At 36.0% G+C, this 23232-nt stretch overlaps 3 protein-coding genes across 3 annotated transcripts; 2 read left to right on the top strand and 1 right to left on the bottom strand.

Annotated features, from left to right (window-relative positions):
* The first annotated feature begins 435 nt into the window (after positions 1 to 435).
* On the top strand, positions 436 to 8821 carry LOC126056313 (V-type proton ATPase subunit B). The gene is made up of 11 exons (XM_064040081.1): positions 436 to 606; positions 2662 to 2780; positions 3248 to 3377; positions 4227 to 4358; positions 4745 to 4869; positions 5314 to 5544; positions 5869 to 5971; positions 6434 to 6588; positions 6983 to 7120; positions 7549 to 7677; positions 8127 to 8821. Exons 1-11 carry the CDS (start codon positions 522 to 524, stop codon positions 8262 to 8264), a joined length of 1485 nt encoding a protein of 494 aa, XP_063896151.1. The 5' UTR covers positions 436 to 521; the 3' UTR covers positions 8265 to 8821.
* Positions 8822 to 9152: 331 nt separating this feature from the next.
* Positions 9153 to 17188, bottom strand: LOC110374283 (serine/threonine-protein phosphatase PP2A 65 kDa regulatory subunit). Its single transcript, XM_064040094.1, has 6 exons — positions 16805 to 17188; positions 13402 to 13636; positions 11832 to 12018; positions 11249 to 11403; positions 10666 to 10783; positions 9153 to 10381 (listed from the first exon to the last, which is right to left on the bottom strand). Exons 1-6 carry the CDS (start codon positions 17028 to 17030, stop codon positions 9530 to 9532), a joined length of 1773 nt encoding a protein of 590 aa, XP_063896164.1. The 5' UTR covers positions 17031 to 17188; the 3' UTR covers positions 9153 to 9529.
* Positions 17189 to 17739: 551 nt separating this feature from the next.
* On the top strand, positions 17740 to 19130 carry LOC126056333 (uncharacterized). The gene is made up of 2 exons (XM_049849019.2): positions 17740 to 18013; positions 18688 to 19130. Exons 1-2 carry the CDS (start codon positions 17851 to 17853, stop codon positions 19101 to 19103), a joined length of 579 nt encoding a protein of 192 aa, XP_049704976.1. The 5' UTR covers positions 17740 to 17850; the 3' UTR covers positions 19104 to 19130.
* The last annotated feature ends 4102 nt before the right edge of the window (positions 19131 to 23232 follow it).

Genomic DNA, 23232 nt, shown 5'->3' on the forward strand with positions numbered 1-23232 from the left:
AAAGCGCTGCAGCTGCGTCACTTATGCGTGAAAAAGGGGCAGCGCTCAGCATAAATGCTGTGTCACGCACACGCAGGCACGAGACAACAGCGCTGGTTTTCAGCGCTGACCCACCACATGACCTTGCCTCGGGACTATTCTGCGCATTCCAGTATGAGTGAGATTATTTTACTTTGCAAAAAATATATTTTCCCACCATATTTGTAATTAGAACCAATTCATCATTAGCTTGAAATAAATAATTTGGGTTTATTCATGGTTTTTTGGAACTATGAAATCATTACTTTATGTTTGTTTTAGGTAGGGAATTCTCAACAATTTGAGATTCCAGGGAGAAAAAACTCGAAAGTATCGATTTTAGGGGTAAAATGAGTACCATAGAGCAAGTTTCGCCTTGTGATGGGTCACGTGACGGCACGTGAAGCAACATAGACAATACATCCATTCGTCAGTTTTCGGGCGAGGAGGCAGCGCAGTTTGCTGTTTTATTGAGCGGACTGCCAAAAAGTGAAAACTGAAAAATGGCAAAAACCCTCTCGGCTTCCCAGGCAGCCAAGGAGCATGTCTTGGCTGTGTCCAGAGACTTCATATCCCAGCCCCGTCTGAGTAAGTACACCACAATTTTGTGCCTCTTTTTCGGCTAACGTCATAATACCTGTCAATGAAAATATCGATTTTCCTTTCGGGTTTCTATGTTACGCCTAATTGGCATTGTTTTGTAGCCCTAGTTTACAATAACAAGGGTTGTAATCCCTGATTCCGTAAGGATTTATGGCCTAAAACTGATTGTACGGCCCAGCCTTGAGATAATTGTCTCATGGTGTTCGGGAGTCCTAATTCCTTAGATAATGGCGTTTGAAGACGTATAGATACGCATATAAGCATATTAACAATCTCCCAGTTGAAAGAAGTGTTGAAATTAGGTAAATTGCTATCGGAAACGAATGTTGTCGTCATAGACACTAATTTGGTCAGCTGACTTTTTTTTACAATAAGTACCTTAAAGTGGAGTATATTTCAATTAGCTCTCGCTGTTTTTATGTATGTTTTAGAATGAAAATTCAACAGAATTCTTAAGCTGTTACTGATGAACTATTAATGTGTTGATCAATGTATAAAACATAATTTCTACATCAAATCTATCTCAGAAGGATCTTATAAGATTCTTGTTTCTTATGCAGTCTATGAAAAATGATATAATCAATTGGCTCCACCCCTTTGATCTCAAAATTATCCCAGCGTCATAGTTATATTCCTAATAAGACAATCCTTAACAAGTTATTAATACAATTACATAAACTTTCAGCAACGTTATCTACATTGTATGCACTTAAAAAATATTCTAAAAGACTGAAGGAAATTCTAGCTTTCCAAATATTAAAGTATTGTTGAAATAAGTCCTACAATATACCCAGAGAAACAATATATCTAACAGCTACATACATAGACCAATAAAAGATGTTACAATATATTGAAGTCTTGATCAGCTGATCTCACATAAAACTTTAAAAAAATATGATATTTCTTAATGGCCTTGTACATTAAGAAGTCAGATAGAGCCTGCACTATTCTCTAAAGATCTATACTTACCTTCATCATCAAATACTGCATGAAGGTTTTAATATCAAATATACTTTTTCATATAAGCTGCAGGATAAATTACTTAACACACTTCATTTGTAGTTTTTTTATATGTATCATCATTCACCAAGCCTTTTCCCAACTATGTTAGGGTTGGCTTCCAGTCTAACCGGATTCAGCTGAGTACCAGCTTTTTTATGTGTATATTAATTCCAACATTTAATGTTAAGTGCACAAATTCACACTTCTTATATCAAACACCTAAATACTTGGTGTCATATGATCAATAATGTTGCTCAATATTTTATAGTCAAAATAGTTCCCTGCAATTCCACCTACTTCTTAGTGGAATATTTCATGCACTCTTATAAGAACCTTTCTCAGACTAGATTAGCCTGTCTGTGTGCCAAATTTCATAGAAATAGGTCAGTAGTTTTGGAGTGCAGCTTACTACTTTCTTATTAATAACAGTTGAAGTTAATACAAATAGAGATCAGCGGTTTTTAGTCATCAATCTATTTATATATTTAACAGTTTGGTATCACAAAGGTTTGTTTTTTTGCTAACTTGAGCCGTAGCACAAGGTAGTCAGCTGATTTTATTTAACTTAAGAAACATAACTTCTGCACAAAATATCTATGAGATTATTGATTTAGAAATTCATTCAGTTTGGACAGCTGTTCAAAATCAATCAAATTCAATATCCTAAGGACATAAATATGATAAGATAAATTGTTTGTTACTTTTTTGATAGATTTACCTGATTTGTTGCTTAGAAACAGTAACTGTTCAACTACATTTATTCACAAAAAAATGCTTATTAAATCCAGATTAATTTATTTGTTGAAAAGGTAGTCTCATGTCCATATACAGAAGCGAATACTTTTTAGGGTATAATTTCTAGTCATCAGATAACTTCTATCTGAGAAATAAATACAGCGGTGTGACATATTTTCTTCGCAAAAGCTGTTAAAACGTCGTACATATTCTTCAGATAAATTTGTAAGCAATTAAAATCGGGCTGTAATGCTTTAAGGTTCATTTATTATCTCTATTAAATATGTTGTTTCCTCTGTGCAGTCTACAAGACGGTGTCGGGTGTGAACGGACCGCTGGTCATCTTGGACGACGTGAAGTTCCCTAAGTTCTCTGAGATTGTACAGCTCAGACTCGCTGATGGCACCCTCCGCTCCGGTCAGGTATGTAAAAGAACATCATGATAGTACTTCTTAATTTTAATATCTTTATTATAGGTTAGAGGTCCCGGCAAGAACTTATTTCATTACCCTAAAGTCCACTATAAAACAATTATCTAATTTGTTGCACAAATAATAAAAAAATATAAAAAACCTTTACCAACATTACCATCCTGAATACATGATCCATCTTATTTTATTTGTATGTCTTTGTCAAGATTCCTTAACCAATCTAACAAGTGCTCATAAAGGAAAACATATTTTAAAAAAAAATCTTGGTAAAATACTGTTTTACATAATAAACACATACAATAATTATGACACCTTATGATCTATGTACTATAAAAATTTAAAAACTTCTTGCCCATTCTTCTCCATTCGGAGCTACTTTTGCAATGATCAACTAAATTCATTAGATGTATGATTTGATTTTGACTTTACATATTACAATATGCCACCTTCTTCCCTAGGTGCTGGAAGTCAGCGGCACCAAGGCCGTTGTCCAGGTGTTCGAGGGCACATCAGGTATCGACGCCAAAAACACTCTGTGTGAGTTCACCGGCGATATCCTGCGTACTCCCGTCTCTGAAGACATGTTGGGTAAGTGGTAGTAAATAAAAATTTTCTATAACTCAAACTCAAAAATTTGCAATTGTTTGATAACTTGAAATTTTTTGGCATATTGCATACTAGGTACTTTAGGTTAGATTTACAACATAAAAGAAAAAATACATTTAGACTATCTTAAGGCAAAAAAAAAGTTTTATATACTCAACAACACATATTTTGAATGTTATTATGTAAAAATAAAATTAATGCTAAGTACAGCACTTAAAAGTACTAAATTGTAAAAGTTTTGTTGACCTTGCACCAGATTCTCTATCTTTTGAATCTAGATGAATTTAACATGTATGTTTCTAGTAGTTGATGTAAAAGTAAAAAGACTTTACATAGTTGCAATGTTCATACATAGGAAACTTAGAACTCGAAGAGTATGGAAACACTTAAAAATTATATCACCATTGTTATTATCAGGCGATTGTTATCTGAGTTTACTTTATTACGTATGTTTGTCGTAGCTAGAACTCGATATCATTCGCGTTTACGATATAAAATTTAAAAATCTTTATGAATTACGATCATATTAGGTTCTGTTAGTGGTTGCTCCCGCGTCCCATGGGAACTGCTTCGCACACCCGGATAAAAAGTAGTTTGTCCTGTCTCAGGCCCTAGATGTGTGTATCAAATAATATTTTAATCGACACACAAACACAGACATACACAAGTTCCTTTCGCATTTATAATTTTAGTAAGATAAATACACGTAGGATTATTATTCCCTTCTTTTCTTCTTCTTTAAGAGCCCAGCTCTTGTTGGTGCAGCTCCTTCTTTTATTATTATTCACATAATTAAATAAATAGCTCATAAATAATGGTTTTGTCCACCAGGCCGTGTATTCAACGGTTCCGGCAAGCCCATCGACAAGGGTCCCCCGATCTTGGCCGAGGACTTCTTGGACATCCAGGGTCAGCCCATCAACCCCTGGTCCCGTATCTACCCTGAGGAGATGATCCAGACTGGTAAGTTTACATTTATTTATTTATTTAGGTACACCAATAGAACACATAACATAAATATGAAAAATGTTCTTTGAAAGACTTATTTTCATAATTTAAAAAAGGGGCTATTTGGCTGTTTTGTATGATTTTAAAAGAAACATGGTAAAAAGTTTTCAATAGTCGAAATTAGGAAATCGCTTGTCATGACAACTTATTAGCACTAACTTCTTCACTACAAAAATATATTAAAAGGAAAATGTTTAAGAATAATAAGCTTTCTAAGTGGAATTTAGTAAACTTATTTCTATATGTATTATTTTTTTAGTCAAAACTCTGCATAGCATAGAGACGATCTTACATATAGGTACATAAACTTGAACATCTACTCATAATCATATCTTGCCCAGGTATCTCCGCTATCGACGTGATGAACTCCATCGCCCGTGGTCAGAAGATCCCTATCTTCTCGGCCGCTGGTCTGCCTCACAACGAAATTGCCGCCCAGATCTGTAGACAGGCCGGTCTTGTCAAGGTAATGACTGCTTACTGTTGATTTTTTGATGTATAGCTTTATTAGGATAATAACTTTTTGCCACTATTTAAATCTCTTAATATTGAATAAACAATGGGATTTTTTGAGAGAGTTAACGCGTCTATAAAATGAAATGGGAAATTGTGATGGAATTCACAATGTACATGAAATCTGACATTTTGGAATAGACATTTAATGAGTTAAACTTTGGAACCTACAATTATGTATTTAATCGTTGTAAATTACATAGTTTCCTTTAATTAGTAAATCGCCAAACTAATAAGTTTCGTGTTTTACAAGCCTCTACATTTATACCAACAATACAATTATTCATTAGTTTAGACACAGTAAATAAAATTACTTCTTCTTATCTAATAAATAAATATAAACCCCTTTCATATTCATCACAACAACATTCTCCACATTGCCCAACCTTCTCCACAGATCCCCGGCAAGTCAGTCCTAGATGACCATGAGGACAACTTCGCCATCGTGTTCGCGGCTATGGGTGTGAACATGGAAACCGCCCGGTTCTTCAAACAGGACTTCGAAGAAAACGGCTCCATGGAGAATGTGTGCCTATTCTTGAACTTGGCCAACGATCCTACTATTGAGAGAATTATTACCCCGCGTTTGGCTCTGACTGCTGCCGAGTTCTTGGCTTACCAGTGCGAGGTAAGCTTTTGTTTCTAGTTTTTAATTCGATAATATTCATAAAGGGCTACAAATAGATACAAGTCTTTAACTGACTTCCCAAAAAAAATATGTTTTTAAATTATTTCAATCAACATACACTAGTTTTGTTCAAATTCGATAGTTCTCATTTTATATGAGTAAAGTTTTGATATTTACGAAATTTCGATACTATTTTTTCACCAATGTTTTTGCCTTATACAAATGTTCTATTTTATACCTACCAAGAATATTTTTTAAAACAACTGTTTTCATAATCATTGTTTAAAATGTAAATAGTTAAATAACATTAGTATGTATTAACAGAAACACGTGCTGGTCATCTTGACTGACATGTCTTCGTACGCCGAGGCTCTGCGTGAGGTGTCCGCCGCCCGTGAGGAGGTACCCGGACGACGTGGTTTCCCAGGTAACGTATCTTCATTCGCCTAGCCTTTTCCTAACTTCCCAGTATGTTGGGGTTGGCTTTCAATTTAATGAGATGCGCCTGAGTACCAGTGTTTTACATAGAGTGACTGCCTATCTGACCTCATCAACCCAGTTATCCGAGAAACCCCATACCCCTTGGTAAGACTGGTTGTCAGACTTAGTGGCTGCTAACTAACCAAAACGACTGTCATTAAACAAAATAATATTATATAATGACTGTGTAAAGTAAATGCAACATTCTATGCAGACTTTATTAAATTTTTAAAATTGCCAGTTAGAATTATGTGATTTAGCTAGTCATAACTGAAACGCCACTCAATTTTAAGTAGTGTACTTACATCATTCGATTTCTATACAATAAAAGATGTTACACATCAAAAATGTTTCTTTTGACGACTTTTAATACAGTTTTTCAGTTCTAAAACTATTTATGTCCCCTCAGGTTACATGTACACGGATTTGGCCACCATCTACGAGCGCGCTGGACGTGTGGAGGGCAGGAACGGCTCTATCACGCAGATCCCCATTCTTACTATGCCTAACGACGACATCACCCATCCCATTCCTGACTTGACGGGTTATATTACTGAGGGACAGGTGAGAAACACTACTGGATTTTATGCTAGACTTTATAATTTGAATGAAAATTGTGTTGTGCAGATATAATTACAACTATGATTAAGTTATCTACATGCAAAGTTCAATAATTTAGAAAGAGAGAGACTAAAATCTGTGTCACATGATTTCAGAAGAAAAGTATTGAAAACTTTGTAATCCCAAGTTTTGAGTGAAATGCGAAATAGTTTTATTTAAACCAAAAAAAGAACGCAACTGTTATAACAATTTTACGGTTGCTGTTGTAGCCTTACAACAAGTTTATGAAATATTTGTTCCTTTGTAGTTTCTCGGAAGTTTTTATACATAAAAACGTAGAATTTTATCTCAATTTAAAAGTGTTTATCATATGAATACGTAAATCGTCGTCCTACAGATCTACGTAGACCGTCAGCTGCACAACAGACAGATCTACCCGCCAGTGAACGTGCTGCCTTCCCTGTCGCGTCTGATGAAGTCTGCCATCGGCGAGGGCATGACCCGCAAGGACCACTCTGACGTCTCCAACCAGCTGGTGAGACATTACTTTTACAAATCTTCGGTGAAATTAAGAAAAGAGGATCTCTGAAATCGCCGCAACTATTTTGATGCTCATTTCACAATTCATTCATTCAGTTACTTGTGAAATAATTGACCCTTAATTTATCCAAGAGTCACTAGATGTAATGTTTCAAAAGACTGTTTACACATACATCCAAATCTTGGTGTGAATGTTATCAGCAATTTTTTAATTAAATAATTTATCTATTTTTGGAAAACCAAAAAAAAGCGTCGTTGAAACTTGAGAAATTCGTCCATTCAGCCGCATAATATGCATATATTTTTTTCTGTTTTGTCATTTAAACTTATTAAGCTAAGTTAACCTTTTTTCCTATATGAAAAAAATGCTATATCTCTAACACTTTCGACAATATCCTACAATAATATCTGTTTGCCCTACAGTACGCTTGCTACGCCATCGGTAAGGACGTGCAGGCGATGAAGGCCGTGGTGGGCGAGGAGGCGCTGACGCCTGATGACCTGCTCTACCTCGAGTTCTTGACCAAGTTCGAGAAGAACTTCATCTCCCAGGTATGGACATACACCTTACATTATAGTAAACTTAAGTGTAATAGTAATTCTCACTAGATTAAAACAAATTATCTAAGTGTAACCAGCCATAATGAATACATCAGTCTACTAGAGGCCTGACTAAAAACCGTCGTGTTCCTTCATAGGCCTTTTATGTACCAGGGCCGCGGTATCTCTTTCGAACATGAATTGAGTTCATTTACTGTGGATTTCTATATATCTATCTATACGTTGTTTTGCGATTAGAGAGTGAATTTCGACAAAAGCTAGTATAAGCTACACATAAGTTATGTCAACTTCCAATCTCTAATCGCAAATTAACGTAAAGATAACTTACAGAAATCCACCAACAGAAGATTTTTTTTTTCTTCAACATTTCTGGACATTTTTACTGGCTGTTTTACTTCGTATGAAAAACGTGGTTTTAATGTCTTACTTGTGTTGTACAGGGTAACTACGAGAACCGCACAGTGTTCGAGTCCCTGGACATCGGCTGGCAGCTGCTGCGTATCTTCCCCAAGGAGATGCTCAAGCGTATCCCCGCCTCCATCCTCGCGGAGTTCTACCCGCGCGACTCCCGTCACTAAACGACCCTATGTCCGGCCCCGCGGCCTACATACTCTTGTAAGATAAAATAATACTGTTTAATAGTAAGTTGTTAATAGTTATTATAATGTGTATCACATACATGTATTACGATCATGTGCAAAATTATATAAAAGCGTTTCAATCGTAGATAACGACTTGTGTATATATTTTCACGCTATATCCTCTACTGAACGGTTAAATTATTGATAGATGCCATTTATTTTGTCTTGTTTTGGTGCTTCGACACGTATAAAGGATATTGAAAGATTAAACAGTTATTTTTGTGTGCACAAATTGTTGACATGTGTTCAAATTATATGTAATTATCAAAATCTGTTGTAAATCAAGATATTATTACTATTTATTGTGTGATGTCGCATGTCCACTTGCGAACTAACAGATATTTATGTAAATAAAATACAATAGCCCAGTAACGACACGTTACATTCCAAATTAAGTTTTCCGGTTCACTCCAAAGCTACATTCTGTATTCAGCTAATAAAAGTGAATTAGGATACTGTTGTTTTCAATGGAAATAAAAATATAGAAAGTTTAATTTGCTTATTATTTCTTTTTACCCTTTTCAACTACTGGATTTTGTTTGGAGAAAAAACTTGTCGAAAGATATGAGAGTGCCAGGTGTCCGAGAGAGAGATGTAGACAAAAAAAATTTAATGCTGACCCCACCACCATCTGAGATACATAGCCGGGAAGAGAATTAGAGGGCTCCTCAGCTTGCTTGGGAAATCAGCTACGAGCACTGCCCCGCCCTAGCTAAGTCCCTTGTAGCTACGCCGCTGTTCCCACATGATGAGGTGGTATAATCCTTACGTGGCCATACCACTGTTTAACTGTATTATATAGGTACATAGGAAATAAAACGAAACTTTGTAGTTTATAATATTTTATTGAATTGTATCAGACACTATGTACATGCTTTGCGTAGCCATGTAAATAATTTTATATACGTTTTCAGATGTTAACTGGAATGAAGAAATTAGTTTTCTACAAATAGATACGAAAGATTCCCTACGAAACTCGAATTCCGCCGGGCGTTGAATGATAAATACTAAGTTATAAAATACTCCAGCTTAAACCTAGGCACATGGGTCGTATTGTGTTCATTACTAACATTATTTTATATTGAATATTGTAATAAAAAACTGCATCTTCTATCTTCCGAATCATGCCCTTGATATTTAATACCCGCAACTGTAATTTTGCTACGTCGAATGCAATTTTTTTGTGTGGCCTTAAAGCTAGTTTATCCAGCGATGCCGGCGATGGCTTCGGAGGCGAAGTACTTGACATCCACGTCGGGATCTACGTTCAGTTTCTCAAGAACTGGCTTCACTTGTGGCTGGATGACGGCGGGGTCTAAGAAAGGCGCCATCTTCTGCAGAGTCTTGGCGACGTTGAATCTCACGTTGGCAACATTGTCATCTGCCATGGACAGGACAGTGGGCAAGAGTACTCTAGTGGTAATATCCTTGCCGCAGACTTCAGACAGCACATTGATGCAGAATAAGTAAGTCATTCTGTGCAGGTAATTCTGTTCGCGAGACATGGCCAGTACTTTGGGGATGACATTAGTTTCAGCCCACTGTGATCCGTATTGTTCTACTAATTTCTTAAGATTGAGAGTGGCGGCTTCACGGATAGCATAGACGTGGTCGATGAGCCAAGACATGCATAAGCCGGTGAGTTTTTCATCGAAGAACTCTTGGCCGAGCTGGCCAGCGAGTAAAGGCATGTGTTCGATGATGGCTAGACGTACACGCCACTTTGTGTCTTCAGCGAGTTCTACGATGGCGGGGAGGAGAGATTGCACTAATTGCTGGATTCCGATGACTTCGTTAACACACTCGAGGTTGGAGATGATGTTCAGCCTGACTTCAGGGCACTCGTCCTTCAGTTGAGTGAGGAACAAAGGCAGGAGATGTTCGATGGTGTTCTGGCGACCGACAATGGGACTCAAACCCATGATGACGGAAGCGAGAGCGGATTTGACGTGTTGGTTCGCGTCGCAGACTAAATCCTTGATTTGCGGTAGAATCATTGTCATGATGATGTGCTCTTGATGCGCCTTGTCTAAGTTCATGCAGAAGTCTTTAACCTAGGGAGAATAAGAAACTAAAATTAGTAAATTACACTCACAGCTATTTATTAGAGTTTGTGAAGAGATAGGACATTTTACTATGCTTGAATTGAGCACATAAATTGAGTCAACAAATGCGAGGCGGGATCTTAGTTAAGCACTAAAAAATACCAATTTGACACCAACAGCCTAGCTTACGTCTATGCGTATCATTAAGGCCTATATTCAGGTTACAATACACAAAAGTGATCTGTATCTCATCACAATAATGCCCTGTATGTATTTGCTTGTTTGTATATTACCTTGCCAGCGGCGGCGGCGCGTACTTCAGCCTCGGTGTCCTTGAGCAGCGCCTGGAAGATCTGCGCCAGGTCCGATCGCGCCAGCTCAGGGCCTACTGCCTGCTGCAGTTCTACGAACCTGGGAGATAGGTGCCCGTTAGTTACGAAAAATTAATGAATTACGCTAGGATGTGTATTGAGATATCTCTTAAAATTAATTGTCATTACATTATATTTGCAAATACAATGCATGTTGAGTGGATATCATTCCTGACGTTTTTTAAGGGTTAAATTACTAAGACTAAAAGGATTATTTCTAAGACTTCGCAGTTTCTCCGTCTCTGTTACCTCTCACCAGGCTGTATGTCCAGAACTACGATACCTAGACAATTATCAAAGATTTATGTTGTTGCTATTACAACTAATACCGAAAATTAGACTATAATTGATATTTTAGGGGGCGCGTAACTCTCGAGTACTTTATTTTTAACACAACACCTATGAAACACACATCCTAAGCGTGAGGTTCATTGAGAGCTCATCTTACTTAATATATACATTCTAAATTTCATGTAACAAAACAGTAAGTCATAGCATCACTCACTTATCAGCGACCATGTACCGCACCCTCCAGGAGGTGTCTCCAGCTCTTGCGCGTACTGTGGGCATCACCAGCTGCTCCATGTCTTCGGGAGGCAGGAGAGCAGCTACGGCGGCGCAGGCTTCGGCTGCTAGCAGACGTACTGAGTCTTGTTCATCCTGGGCAGAAGATTGATGATAAATCGTTAATAATGTTACAAGTCTCAGAGTAATTCTGTCTGTTGGGCTTTTACGGCAAAACTACTGAATAGATTTAAATGAAAGATACACCAGTCTGTAGTCTTAATTATGAAAAGGTTTTCAATCTGGAAATCACTGGGAACAGCTAGTAAAAATAATAGAGAAGGCAGAATGAACTTGGACCAAGAAATAAATGCACATAAGAGTGCATTTGTGATCTGCATTTATATTCCATGCAGAAGGAGGAATAAACATGTATTTCAGAATTACTGCATTTAAATATTTCGTAGCATTTTCACGCTAACATAGAAAAGACAGCTTTTAACTTGGTACTTACTACCCATGGGTCAGTAAAGGAGCTACAAGTAACAGCCAGTACAAAAACTAAACACAAAAATCCCACATACCTGAGCCAGCGTAACAAACATAGGTATCAGGTCACTCTTGACATACTCCACTTCAACAACGCGGGCGAACTCGCCCAGCTTGTAGGCGGCCGCGCGACGGACCATGGGGGTGTCATCCTGGCAGAGGGAGCGGAAATGTTGGCGTAACTCCGCTTTAACCGGGGCTGATACACGGGGGTAGCAGACACTGGAAGTAAATGTTAGGTAGGTATTTATTTATTTATTTATTAAGAAGTACATTTTTATAATATGTAAAGTAAAAAATGTCCAACAAAACTATAGACAACAACTATAGTTGATTTGTGTTGGTTTATTGGGTAAAGTTTGTTCTACTGTCTATAATGGGTATTGCTAATTCCTCAATGTCGAGGAGAATCTTTTATTTACTAGTCCAGAGAAATGTATAAGTCCAGTAATCACACAAATGTTATAAAAGGGAAAGTTTGTGTAATGTGAAACTTGGTAGTAATGTGGCTTACTAGAATAACAGATATATGAACTACTTTTTAATCATGTGAAGCAAGTTTTTAATATTTCACAGACGTTGTATGTACATATTCATAATGTCTTTTGAAATAATGTAAAAGTGAAAGACCTTTTTACCTACTCCTTGTATCATCTTTCTTTCTTCACCTTTTACACTTTGTTCACCTTTTTAAATACAAGGAACTTGGTAAAATTTAAGGCTACAAAAAAAATGTACCATCGTAAGAATGCCATAGGTGAAGAATGCACAGAAGATGTTAAATAATGACCGAGGCGTAGGAGATTAAACAGATGACTATCACAGTGTTTATAACATTTTCAGATAATATCACACCCTGAGCTGTATGCAAACATTTGATAAGAACTTTATATTATGGTGCGAAATTTTTTGCAAGGATCTTACATAGTAAAACCTACATCAACATCAGTAAAACAATTAATTACAAAAGTTGGCTGCATAATAGCACTGTTTGAACAACAAAATTTACAGAATACTGACCCTTCATGTGTTTTTGTTAAAAAGAATTTATGTAATTTCCATGGTAGCTATAATTGATTCTATACTGTTTATACTACTTTATACTTTGGTCAGACAGCCAAGGTTTTTGTTTATGCAGGTAGGATATTCCTTCCGGAAAAGCTGACTAACCCTGGTTAATCTTTGCCATAGTCAAAGCCATTTTACAATAATATAATTTATCCTTAATTTTGTATATGCATGTCTGCTATACCTAGTGGCAGAAATAGTTGTGTGCAAAGAAATTTTGTAACATTTTCACTTTACTGGTACATATTTGTAAATATAATAAATACCAAGGCTATGTTTCTAAATGCTAATTATTTCAAGGTAAAAAATATTGTTCTGCGTACTAGTTAGTGCAATCTTTCACTCCATTTCCATGGCACAGGCATATTTGAAAAAAAAAAAAAAAAAATTTTAAATATAAATGAAATTCATTTACTGTGGATATAGGGGTTAATGTAAAAATCCTACCTCTAGTAAGCATCTCTATATGTAGATGGATTACTGAAAACCGTCACGAGTCCATGGTCTCAAATAATCTTGCTAGTATGGTCTAATTACCTGAACAATCCACAAGCAGAGGCACGAGAAGTAAACCAGTCACCGCCAGCAAGACGCTGCACTAACGGTACAAAGTGCTGCTCCAAAGCCTGAGGAGTGTGATGAGCAGCCACAGCACGGAGTGAGGCTACGGCCTTGTCACGGACTACCGTCTCTTCTACGGTGGCCAGAGACTCCAATGGGGGGAGGAGACAGTGAGCAAACTCACCACCACCAACCAGATTGATGAAGTTTCCTGTAATTTATTTTTTGTAGAATAAATGTGTGTTCTTTTGTTGTCAAAAGTATTGACATTTATGTACACAGTAAACACATGAAAGAAGTAGAAGAAACATAATATAGTACAGAGGTACTACTTATTTCTGATGAATTCTCTTCTTTAAAAGAATGTAAGTAAAAATATTTACATGTCCAGTTGGGCAGAATAAAGCTAGAACTTTTACCCTCTTTAAAAACTAGTACCACCTATGTCCTATGCAAATATTTTTTTTTTCTATTTCTTTCTTTCCAGCAATTACTATGATGGAGAATGAATTGAAGCTATGGTGAATGAAGTTATTAAAAAATACCATACTAAAATGTCATACCAAAAAAGGTAAAAGGGCTAAATTACTGAGGCTTTGCTATATGTCTGTCTGAGCATCATGAACATACAAAAAAAAATTATAAACATTTCAGGGGGCTCCCATACAACAGAACAAGCATTTTTTTAAAGATAATGGTATCCCTTTGTGTGCCATCCTTTAGCTGTTTACTTTTATTATTTTAGCAAGAAGTTTTGTTTTATGTACATTAGCTTATTCATGTGTATTCTATTGTGTCTATTGAAGTGCAAAAAACAAACAATGATATTCAGTCATCAGTTGGTCAGTTTCAAACATTAAGCTAATTGTATTGTATGCAATTATCTAGTTTCACAATCAGTTTATCATTGAAGTCATTGATATTGATTCATTGGTTGATAAAGGGTTATCAGAAAACTGACGTTAGACAATGAGATAGCATTTTCTTTCATAAAATGAAATTTGTAGTTTATAAACAAATCATTGTTAGTTTTTTATAGTTTTCTTGACATTACAAAAAAGGGTTAATTTTGAATATGGATTGTACATATTTTGATATTACACTAATTAGTGAAAAAATATAGCTTTCAACATTGATACATTTACATAAAGAATGAAATATTTAAAGGTAAAGGAAAAAGTATTCGAACTTCGTCACAAAAAAAATTGATGTGTCGTTCATTTTGTACTATTGCAGTACAGAGATATACATATTCTGTTATGATCTGATACTCAATTTCAGTCTTAAAATTCCCCCTTACTTCATGTAATCCTTCCATATTTTCTTGCTATTGGAAAGCAGTGCATAACAAATTTCAGGTTATTTGCATGTTTGACGGGTAAATCAATAACAAAGTAATTAGTACTAGCAAACGTAGGTATGTCGGTTTATCCTTAACAATATAACCACTGAAAGGTCATTTAACAAATTGATTTATATAGTAAGTGATATTTTGGTCAGTGGGTCGTCTTAGGGGCGGAGTTGTAGGAGTTGGAGTATACGCTTAGGGGCACTATGAGCAGCAAAGAAAACCAAAAAAAAAATTTTTCGAAAAAAAAAAAATTTTGGGACTTAGTAAAATTTTCGTTTTTTTTTTTTTCAAAAATTTGCCGATTTTTTTGCAGAATCGGATTGACCTTGCCTGCAGCAACCATTTACGATCTGAGAAGCATGGCCCTAGGATGCACCGTTTCCGAGTTATGGGCCATTTTCATTTTTGGTATTTTTAGAAAATGGTTTATATTTCCAAAATGGTAGGTCGGACGAGATTATTTTCGGGAAAGAAATTGTTGCTCCACTCGAAAGCCATGACATCGTGTAAAAAAAATCAGCAAAATTGAGAAAAAAAAAACCAACATCAAAAATTTTCTAAGTGTCGGGCGTCGTTTCAGCTTGAGTATGGTTAGGGGCGCAGGACTTAGTAAAATTTTCGGAATTTTTTTTTTTTGTCGAATTCGACCATTTTTATTTCAGCAACTGATTTTGTGACTCCTTAGAAAGCGTTTATGATCTGAGAAGCATGGTCCTCCGACGCACCGTTTCCGAGTTATGGGTCATTTCCATTTTTCGTATTTTTAGAAAATGGTTTATATTTCCAAAAAGGTAGGTCGGACGAGATTATTTTCGGGAAAGAAATTGTTGCTCCACTTGAAAGCCATGACATCGTGTAAAAAAAACCAGCAAAATTGAGAAAAAAAAAACCAACATCAAAAATTTTCTAAGTGTCGGGCGTCGTTTCAGCTTGAGTATTGTTAGGGGCGCAGGACTTAGTAAAATTTTCGGAGAGTTTTTTTTTTTCTAAATTTTGCTGGTTTTTTTTACACAATGTCATGGCTTTTGAGTGGAGCAACAATTTCTTTCCTGAAAACAATCTCATCTGAGCTACTATTTTGGAAATATAAACCATTTTCTAAAAATACGAAAAATGAAAATGACCCATAACTCGGAAACGGTGCGTCGGAGGACCATGCTTCTCAGATCATAAACGCTTTCTAAGGAGTCACAAAATCAGTTGCTGAAATAAAAATGGTCGAATTCGACAAAAAATTTTTTTTCCGAAAATTTTACTAAGTCCTGCGCCCCTAACAATACTCAAGCTGAAACGACGCCCGACACTTAGAAAATTTTTGATGTTGGTTTTTTTTTTCTCAATTTTGCTGGTTTTTTTTACACGATGTCGTGGCTTTCGAGTGGAACAACAATTTCTTTCTCGAAAACAATCGCGTCTGAGCTACCATTTTGGAAATATAAACAATTTTCAAAAAATACGAAAATTGAAAATGGCCCATAACTCGGAAACAGTGCATCCTAGGGCCATGCTTCTCAGATCGTAAATGGTTGCTGCAGGCAAGGTCAAACCGATTCTGCAAAAAAATCGGCAAATTTTCGAAAAAAAAAAATTTACGAAAATTTTTCTAAGTCCTTGCTCCATAGTGCCCCTAAGGCTACACTCCAACCGATATTTTCATGTTTTTAGCTAAATATAAGAAATACCTCCCACAAGGAGACTGAAATTGAAATTTCTTTGATAATGACATTGATATTTTTCTTGATGAAGGTATTTAGTTCTTAAATATGCACATTTTCAATAATAAAATCAATATGTAGTAGTAACCATGACAGTATTAGCACAAAAGACATGTTTACACTATATCAAGGCCTAACCAACTATCTTTGCGATTTTGTACCCGATTTTAATGAAAAGATTGAAGAAAGCAGATAGTAATGAGCTTTGTAAACACAAAGCATGAAAAAATGTAATAAATAGGCTATCAAAACATACATATTTAATCTAAACACGCAGTCTGATGATAATTTTATACATTGGCGATGTACGTACCAAGTTGTTCGGCGAGGGCGAGTAGAACCTCATCTTCGTCGTAAATAGTCTCTGTCAGGAACGGGATGAGCTCCGAACGGGTCCTCTCCACTCCGAGGGCCAACGCGATGGTGGATAACTTCTTGATAGAGTTCAAACGAAGCTGCACATCCTCGTTTTTCAACTCGTCGATGAGCACCGCAATAGGATACAGTGACTCATCTGTCCCAGAGTCGCTCGCTGCCATTTTTATGTTTGTTGTGCTGCTTCGATTTCAAATTTCACGAACTTATCAAGATTTTCAATAGATTTACGAAAGGAATGCGAGTATTATCATAAAAACGAACGCTATTGAACTCAAATGCAGCAAAATGGCAGCTAATGTTTTTTTTTAATTCTCAACCACCATTCGGTCAATATTTTTAGGCTAGGGAACAAAGATATTCAGCCACAGACTAGTGATAAAAAAATGTAGTGAATATGATTACTTGGAGTTACTTATAAAAAAAAACCTTTTTCATGTTTAATAATTATTGGTTTCTTTTTCATGTTTAAAGTTTTTGAGACATTCATATAATTTCAGAATAATTATCACACGAAAAGTGAAATTGAGTTAAACGCCATCTTGTGGATATTCATGTGCTACTTCCATTCACAGAATCACGCGCGAAACATTTCGTTATTTGTTTTATTTGTTGCTGATTTTAATTGAACTAGCTTCTCATCAATAAAACACATAGTACATCTATTTTAATTACCACCGTAAATGAACGCATTTTTATTACTTCACAAGCAATGCACATCTACGTTTTTGCTTTAGCATTTTTTGTAGGCGCTGAAATTGTCTAATGACCTGTTTCAATGATGAGATGATTAGGTAATTGCATTAAATACTTCTTTTAATTAAATTTTCTTTTATTTTTAACTAGTCATAAATTGACAAAAATATCAAAATCCGGAATGACAGTTGACAATTTGTTTCTTTGCTCAAAAATGAGTCATGGAGTGAAGAATTTTTAACTTTTTGTTGTCAACAATATTTTGCGACTGGATAGGGTATAAATGCTATGGGAAGCGATGCCGATAGCCTCAATGCGTCGGTCGCACACATCGTGCTGTGCTGCGTGGCCGGGAAGGGAATTAGCCGCATGTCTGGTAAAAGCTTTACCCATCCTGGGATGCATGCCAATTTCTTCATACACGGAGTGCTGGGATTCTTCCACTACCAAAGTGAGTATAAGATTCTATGAGTAAAAGGTAGTAGGAGGGCCTCTGACTCACAGGAAGGACGGCCTGATCCGATATGATCCGTTTCAAATCTGTCAAAGCTGTATACCTACTTTTAAGGCGACGAATTGGTCAACAATAATTCCATAACCGGCACGCGCATCTAAGGCGCCAAAAGGGGTCGGAGCGTCTGAGCGGGGCGAGGATAACAATACGCGCGCTAGCTTATAACTAAATGTCGTAAGCGACAAAATGGTTTTGTAATTTTATTATTTAGAAATTATAATTTGATAAAAATTCCTTCTACAATTTTAGAGTTTGTATATATATACTCAACTACTAAAAAAGTTAAGAGGCTTAAATCGGTCCCGTTTGCTCATAATATGTGAATCTCTTTTTAAAAAGAGGTATGTTTGATATATTTTTCCTCAGTTATAAAAGTTACCTAACCATATTTTCACGTCTAACAAAATAAGGTTTATATCATGAACTTTTAGGTAACCAAGTTGTATTTTGATCCGTTTTGTATTTACTGAGAAAAATTGAGATCCTTGGCGCCAAAAATTTCAATTCGTCCTCTTAAATAAAGGCATCATTTTTTGCCCCTTAGACGACCCACTGACCTTTTCTATAGACTTTAAAGTCTGATACTGACTTATTGTCATTTTGATTTTCAGGTGGAATACTCAACAACGATTTTAAAGAAGCCTACATGATAAGTCTGCGTGCGTCCCGCTACCTCGCTCTGCCATGTCTAATGGCGGATCTGCGGCGGGGCGACCACGTCATCTCTGCCGTTCACCTGATGTCAGGACTCATACCCTTCGCCATCTCCCTGACCGGCGAAGACAACGTCCCTCTAGGAAACCTGATGATCGCTTGCAATATTATCGCGCTCTGCCACTACTCTTTCACCACGAATCGCGAGTGGGGATGGTATACCGCGGGTGCAGCAGTCATCGCTTATTTCCTCTCCCCCCAGACCGAGCAGAAGATGCTTTACCCCCTAACCTTGGCTATGATGGAGTATTGTGCTTACAGAGTCTTCCACATTCACTATGACCCCCCACCTGCACCGCCTCCAAGGCGATAATTAATTTTTTTAATTTATTATTGAAATACATTCCTTTTTTTTGTTTTATTTGTTGTTTTATTTATGGTGAAACTAAGTGTTGCATTTACTATTAGTAAAAGAGTTACAAAACCATTTTGAAGTGCCCTTCAACTACTGGAAGCCTCGAAGAATCCGTCAAGATCTTTCGTCACGGAATTGTGAATTGTGCAAAAGCGCTCAAGATGCCATATGAATTTGGGCTGACCTTATGATGACAAGAGAGAAGATAAATCTAGCGACTAACTCTTCCCCATATAAACTCACATACAAAACATTTCGTAATGTATAATTGAATGAAACGACGAACAAAAACCTACTTCCCCCAGTTGGGTTAATGCTACTTAACGTGCGTCTTTTGTTCTTATTCAATTTAATCTTTACATTAATTTTGTGAGGAACAATCATTTTGGCAATGGTATTACGCAACTTTCACAGATAACAGGTAGGAAAATATATGCGTGGTTTTATAATATGTGCCCTTCAAATAATAGCCTTATTCCCATCATCATCATCAGCCTTTTTATCGCCCTTTTGCTGGGCACGTGTCTCCTCTCACACAGAGAAGGATTTTTCCTACATAAACACCTCTCCCATATTGCATTACATTACATAGAAGAGCTACCACAGCCCTGGTACATGAAGAACTCCAGAAGGAACATGATGGGTCTTAGTCAGTAAGAGTCTGACACTCTCTCACGCTGCAACCACAGCGGGAGGGGTCATTTGATATGTTCACAAAAAAAGGCGTTACAAACGAACAAACATTCATTTTCAAAATGTAGGTAAAAGATTTAACCACAATATATCGTAGTAACAATAAAAAAAGTTTATTCCATTGTCTCCCTCACATATGGGGGTTAACCAACCATACTGGTTAGAGAGGTTGCCTAATGCATGCCCTGCTGTCTCCTTGTTGCTCCCCTGCTGAGACAAATCCCATTAGAACGAAAGTAAAGTTGTTATATACTTACAAATGTATTTCTTTATAAGCCTTGCTGCTTTGAAACAAAGAAAGTCCTTATATATTGGAAAATAATCGATTGAGATTAAGTAAAAGGCTTAGATAAGGTGATGGCAATGGTGATGGAGAAGGAACTTGTAGACTTTTATCCGGAATCGGGACGTATGTAATTTGTTCAGGGTGCAGACCTGTAAGTCTAGCTGTAAGTACAGTCAACTTCAGGTCAGTGGTAATAGTTTTATAGGAAAATCGTACTTATTACTATTGTGTTAAGGTGCATGACAGTTACCACTAATGTGCCGTTTACTGTAGGTACTTCAATTATATTTTTTTGTGAAAATTCTTCATAAACTTTTGATGTGGAAGACTAATAAACATTATTTTATTAGGAAGGTGAACGGAATGGATATAGGTAGAGTAAGGAGATGACCAAAGAAAAATTTGAAAAATAGAAAGAATCAGATTTTTTTTTACTAGGATATTTTTTTATATGTAGGTTTAAAATATCTATGTAAATATAAACCAAAACTAAGAATATTTCGGTCACCGATAGACAAGAAAGGAGGAAGATCGGAAGTGGTTTGTCCAAATTAAATTAGGATTAATAAAGAGATGACAAACCTAAAATCAGAAACAGTGATTCCCTTCTGTGAAATACAGTTCTGAATTTACTTTTGACTGAAAAGCTATTTGATACAAATCATAGAGTTGGAGCCTCAAGTTTGATGATTGTAGATAATAAATTATTCAGTTTCTGGATTTGCTCTAAATTTTAGGCCTTTTGAAATCTCTATAATTTGTGAAATATCATTTTCCACAAAAAGCAAGGACAGCCAGTAGATAGTAACAAATTTCGGACAAGCAAAGTTTTAAAAGAGATTAACAAATGCTCAAGGAGTCAAATGGCTTCAGAAATGCAAAGTTATTTGGTGCGAATTGTATCTGAGTATCCAAGTACCTATTGTTAATATTAACAATCCCATGAAATAAAGAACAAAATGTAAATGGACAAGGAAAACACTCAAAACGAGAATCTATTTATGGTCCGTCCTGACTCCCACGAGTTTTTAATTCACCTCGTTGATATGTTACAGACGATGGTTATTTTTGCACGGATTCATTAATTTGTGACTAGGCTCCGCCTGCAATTTCACTCGCGTAGGTATGCTATAAATACTGAGCTTAAATTAATTAAACAGACTATCTTTTTATCAACTTTGAATTCGCTTACAAAAGCCACCAGATTTTTTAAATTTTCCTCTCAGGAACCTTAACGGTTATTGACTTTGTAGTCTTTTATGTAAGTAGCTATACTATAGTATAGATGGATCATAAAAAATACTAGCCAAATAAATACCTGATTCAAATAGGTTAGGTTGGAACTCAATGCCTAGGTACTTGCATTTTCTGTATACAAACTGCCTGTGGCCTGCAAAAGCAATATAATATACATACATAGGTGCCTAATCCAAGATAAACTCTTGTCTATACTCAAAAATCATTACGTATTACGGAAAAGCAAACAATGAGATGTTATTCATGATATTAAGGCGATGTTTCTTTATGTTTAAGTATTTGGATCGATTCAGTGTGAGTCCTCGGGGCATACTTACACGTGTCGATGGAAATTTGAATTGGGAACGTGTAAGAACATCGATAGAAGATGGTTTTATCGACAAGTCCTCGTTTTGATTTATTTTTACGAATTAATTCGTCTTCAGTTCTCGGAAGTCGGTATACTGAACTGTATAGTAAATTTTTTTGTCTCTATAGGGTTTCATCGGGATAAAATATACTAGCCTATATGGTAGGTACTCGGGAGCAGTCCAGCTGTCCAACAGTAGTTTTCAGTAGTTTCGAAGTATTTTATATTACCTATTATATTAGTAGGTATATCGTAAGAACTTTCAAGCGAATGTGTAACATGTTCTTACGAATTTGATCTAAATTCCAGTGAAACTTGTGTAATAAATACATGAAATTTCATTTATATACAGCTACTGAAATAAACAAACAATCTCAAACTCCAAACACATAATAGGTACCTACATTCTCTTTACTTTTGTGGGAAAATGACTCCACTACCAAGATTTATCTTTGAGTACCTATCCTTCTAGATCTTCTAAGTCTAGAATATCAGCGAAAGTAAGACTTGTCTGTCTATCAATACATACACCAACACCAACAATTAATAGGTATATCGGTATCAACATATGCTAGCGTTCCCTCGGCCATTAGAAATTGATACTTTTACGAAAAGAGAAAACATAAATAGACATTGCCAAAATTATTTTGTTATCACCCTGACTGTTATTGAATTTTCATCAGCTCAGTTAGCTACTCTCAGCATAGTATCTTTTTGTAACATACAAGGAAATATTTAATGTATATTACTGAAGAAAGTATAATGCTATAATGTTTTATACAGGTGCTTAAAACCGTGAACGCCTTTAGGTATCGATTTAGACAACATTTTAGGAGATATAGAACCGATTTTAGTTGATTGCAACACTCAATGATGGCTTAACCACTTAATTTATGAATTGCAAAAGACCAAAACCAATTTATAACTGAATTAAAATCGTCCAGTGTATTTTATAAACCGGTCGATTAAACTGAATGCTAATAAAATAAAATGTTTCACGACAAAGAGAAGGAAGAACTAATGCAATGCAATTAATTGAAACGACACATTAGCCAATTAGATTAGATTCTTCACAAATGACGCCCGTGCATACGTGACCGGAAAGTTGCGAGATATCCCACCATTTTTATTAATTAAATTATTTATTACAAGAAGCCCATAGTTACAAAAATAAAACACTCAAATCATTACATAATAAACATACAACAAAAAGCCAATTCAGTGACGCAGAAAACGAAACAAAAAATATAAAAACATGAAACACAATAATATTCATTTTTAAACGACTTCCCAAAAGGAGGATTTTGTATTTTTTTATGTATGTACACCGATTAATCTAAAATCAAAATTCTATTTATTTACAGGTAATATACTTCCTAGGCTTCACTTCCCAATTACAAAAATAGACGCTTAAAAATGGACGAGTGTTACAGCGTGTCTTATTTATGCACATAACCGTCGACTGTCCCATATTTTCAGCAGCAAAAACAAATTTGTCATAG

Source organism: Helicoverpa armigera, chromosome 21 (genome assembly GCF_030705265.1).
Source record: "Helicoverpa armigera isolate CAAS_96S chromosome 21, ASM3070526v1, whole genome shotgun sequence".
NCBI lineage: Eukaryota > Metazoa > Arthropoda > Insecta > Lepidoptera > Noctuidae > Helicoverpa > Helicoverpa armigera.

Coding starts and splice junctions, on each gene's coding strand:
- LOC126056313 (XM_064040081.1), top strand. CDS start 522: ATGGCAAAAACCCTCTCGGCTTCCCAGGCAGCCAAGGAGCATGTCTTG. Junction 6,589..6,982: donor GTTATATTACTGAGGGACAG/GTGAGAAACACT, acceptor GTCGTCCTACAG/ATCTACGTAGACCGTCAGCT. Junction 7,121..7,548: donor CTGACGTCTCCAACCAGCTG/GTGAGACATTAC, acceptor TTTGCCCTACAG/TACGCTTGCTACGCCATCGG.
- LOC110374283 (XM_064040094.1), bottom strand. CDS start 17,030: ATGGCAGCGAGCGACTCTGGGACAGATGAGTCACTGTATCCTATTGCG. Junction 11,404..11,831: donor TGTTTGTTACGCTGGCTCAG/GTATGTGGGATT, acceptor TCTTCTGCCCAG/GATGAACAAGACTCAGTACG. Junction 10,382..10,665: donor GCGCCGCCGCCGCTGGCAAG/GTAATATACAAA, acceptor TATTCTCCCTAG/GTTAAAGACTTCTGCATGAA.
- LOC126056333 (XM_049849019.2), top strand. CDS start 17,851: ATGGGAAGCGATGCCGATAGCCTCAATGCGTCGGTCGCACACATCGTG. Junction 18,014..18,687: donor GGGATTCTTCCACTACCAAA/GTGAGTATAAGA, acceptor TTTGATTTTCAG/GTGGAATACTCAACAACGAT.